We start from the raw sequence: 2,668 nt of genomic DNA on the forward strand, positions 1-2,668 counted from the left end.
ATTTTCATGGACAGACTTTGGGCGGAGTAAACCTTCTCGCTTCGCCTCTTCCTCTCTGCTGTTTGAGATCTTTACTCTCTGTAAAGTTAGAATTTTGTACACAACTTGCATATAATAACTGAGAACATGTTTGTTTTTCTTTTTATTTGTATTTTCAAATCATGTTTTCAAAAAGGATAACCTTGCTCTCATCATGATATTTTTCTTAACCTATTCTTTCGTTGAAACAAATCAATTAAAGAGAGGACAATGATGAAGCCATTAATAACAAAATAGATACTTTATTAAAGGAAATGGCATGTGCATGATGTTACATATGTAATTGATAGTCTACAGCAGCAAAAAGGGACAGGAAAAAGGATGCAATGGTAAAGGGTGATGCTATATGATTATCAAAGTGGATAAACCACAAAATTGGACCAAATCACATGAGATTAGAGGTCATGAAGGAAACAGACAGAGACAAGGGAGGATTTAAATCAGCCACGGTTGTTAGGTTGCCTAAGGTTATTTTCTCTTCTGAAATTCTCTGGCCAGGACATCCAACTGCAAAGAGAGTAACATGACATGAATTACAGTTACAGTTGTAGAGCTGTACAGCTGTAGACAAATAATAATACTATGCTCACCCACTAGTGGCATTTCATTATTCACCCTGAATGAGGGACTGATTTAGACTTGGGACACCAGGGCTACATTCATCAGGGCACAGCATTATGGAAATATCAGATAGAAATACATTATGTAGAACAAACATGCCTCTGACACTGAAAAGGGCATCACATATGCAGTGTTCCGCAACATTTGCTTATTCATCATAGCCCTGGTGAGTGGCTAATCAGTGACCATGTAGAAAAGAAAACGAGAAGTATTCCGGCCCCTCAGGCTCAGATTTGAGCTATCCCTGCCGTATATGATTGCCACCTGATACAGTATCATCACATGAATGTACTACTTTCTTCCCGCCCCTGCACTCACAATAATGTTTTTAAGGATGTTCCTTCGCTGGGGTCTCAGGTAGCTGCATTCTCCTGCCTCACAGAGTTTAATCTCCTCTGAAATCTGAGACAGAGAGATAACAGCATGATGGTGACACAAATGGCTACTGTGTGTTACCCAGACAGGAGCTAAACACCCGTCTTGACTCCTGATGAAAAGTGCTGTATGTAATATCCATTTGAGTCATTGAGATTGTAGTACTGTGACCCACCTCAGAGGTGGTAAATGAGTCCAGCTCCCTCTTGCCTCCAGGGTACCAGCCATGGGACCAGTGCTGGGAGGAAGACAGCTGGGCTCCCAGACACAGCAGCAACCCCAACATAAACACTAGTCTAGCCACACTCACCATCACTGGAGCTGAGTGGAGAGGGATGGAGAGGTGTAAGGAGAGGGAAGTTGTAGGTTAAGACAGCATGCAACACTCGTCTGTGCAATAAGGCATACCTTTCCCAAGGAAAGAAAGGGAGGGAGGGATGGGTGCTGGTTATACAATGAATGCCTTGGGAATGAGAGAAAGTGCGAGAGGCTGCTTTTACACAGGCTGCTCAATTCCAATTTTTTTTATTACATACATTTTTTTTTTGGACCAATCAGACCTTTTTCCAATAATTGGGCAAAAGATCAGAATTAGGCTGCCTGTGTAAACGCAGCTCATGCGGCCTGTCCTACTACTGCTGGTAGCGACATTGGTGTCAGAAGTGTGATGGCGTCTTCTGATCGTCCAGACTTCCAAATTAGGGTATCCAAATGTTGGTGAAGAGGAACAATTGGACAGGCAAACAGCAACACACAACAACAAGCCTTAACAACAAGCCTCAAAGTTTAAAATATCAAAAATATATATATTATATTTTTCTTGTGCCGCTCATAACTTATCCAATGCAGGAGATATATTTGACCCAATCCAAAAATATTTATGCAGGGGGAAAAAAATCTCCACAAACACATTTTGCAGTGGGTTTTAAAGATCAGTTTCTCATAGGCAATTGTTGAGGTAATTTCTTCTCAAGATTCCACCAAGACAGGATTGAAAATAAAGAACATGTCAACAGCGTAATATTTATTGGAAAATGCCGATAAATATCTAGGATTTTTTTTTTTAACGTCGAATTATTCATAGACAGCATCAAACCCAAAGCAAATGCAACAATCCTATCAAAGATCTCACTTCCTACCCATTAATACTCAAGAGCAAAAATCATAGCAATCCTTACCTTAGACCCTTAGTCCGATAATCACTGTGGTATGGAATCGGTTGTCACTGTTGATGTCCCTCAGGTACGTTTGTGTGTCCACCGTTCACTTCTGCCTATTATTAACCTGTTGGTATACAGCAACTCAGTGGCACATCACTTTTCCTGAGCCGATAATGAGTGTTGTAGAGCTGGTCTCTTATGGTATCTCTGAAGCGTCCTCTTCCTCCTCAATTTATGTCCCCACCCCCACGCCACTTGGCCCTGCCCATCGCTGACCCCTTTGCTCCTTCCCCTCCCAGCGGTCAGCTGAGCGGTGTTTAGGGACGCGGGGTGTGCGTAAGATCCGCTCAATTCCAATTATCATCTCCAAACAGTCCTGACCTCCCTTGGGATGTCCGTCCTTACTCTATCTAATACCCCCATTTCACCCTCCCTCCCTGCAATTATCAAATGTTAAATTTCATTTTCCTCAA

The 2,668-nt window shown here is 42.0% G+C and overlaps 1 protein-coding gene across 1 annotated transcript; it reads right to left on the reverse strand.

Annotated features, from left to right (window-relative positions):
• Positions 1 to 261: 261 nt before the first annotated feature.
• Positions 262 to 2,668, reverse strand: LOC115207108 (progonadoliberin-2). The gene is made up of 4 exons (XM_029774103.1): positions 2,214 to 2,668; positions 1,211 to 1,356; positions 979 to 1,062; positions 262 to 546 (listed from the first exon to the last, which is right to left on the reverse strand). The coding sequence occupies exons 2-4, from the start codon at positions 1,346 to 1,348 to the stop codon at positions 508 to 510; spliced, it is 261 nt and encodes an 86-aa protein (XP_029629963.1). The 5' UTR covers positions 1,349 to 1,356; positions 2,214 to 2,668; the 3' UTR covers positions 262 to 507.

This window comes from Salmo trutta, chromosome 14 (genome assembly GCF_901001165.1).
Source record: "Salmo trutta chromosome 14, fSalTru1.1, whole genome shotgun sequence".
Taxonomy (NCBI): domain Eukaryota; kingdom Metazoa; phylum Chordata; class Actinopteri; order Salmoniformes; family Salmonidae; genus Salmo; species Salmo trutta.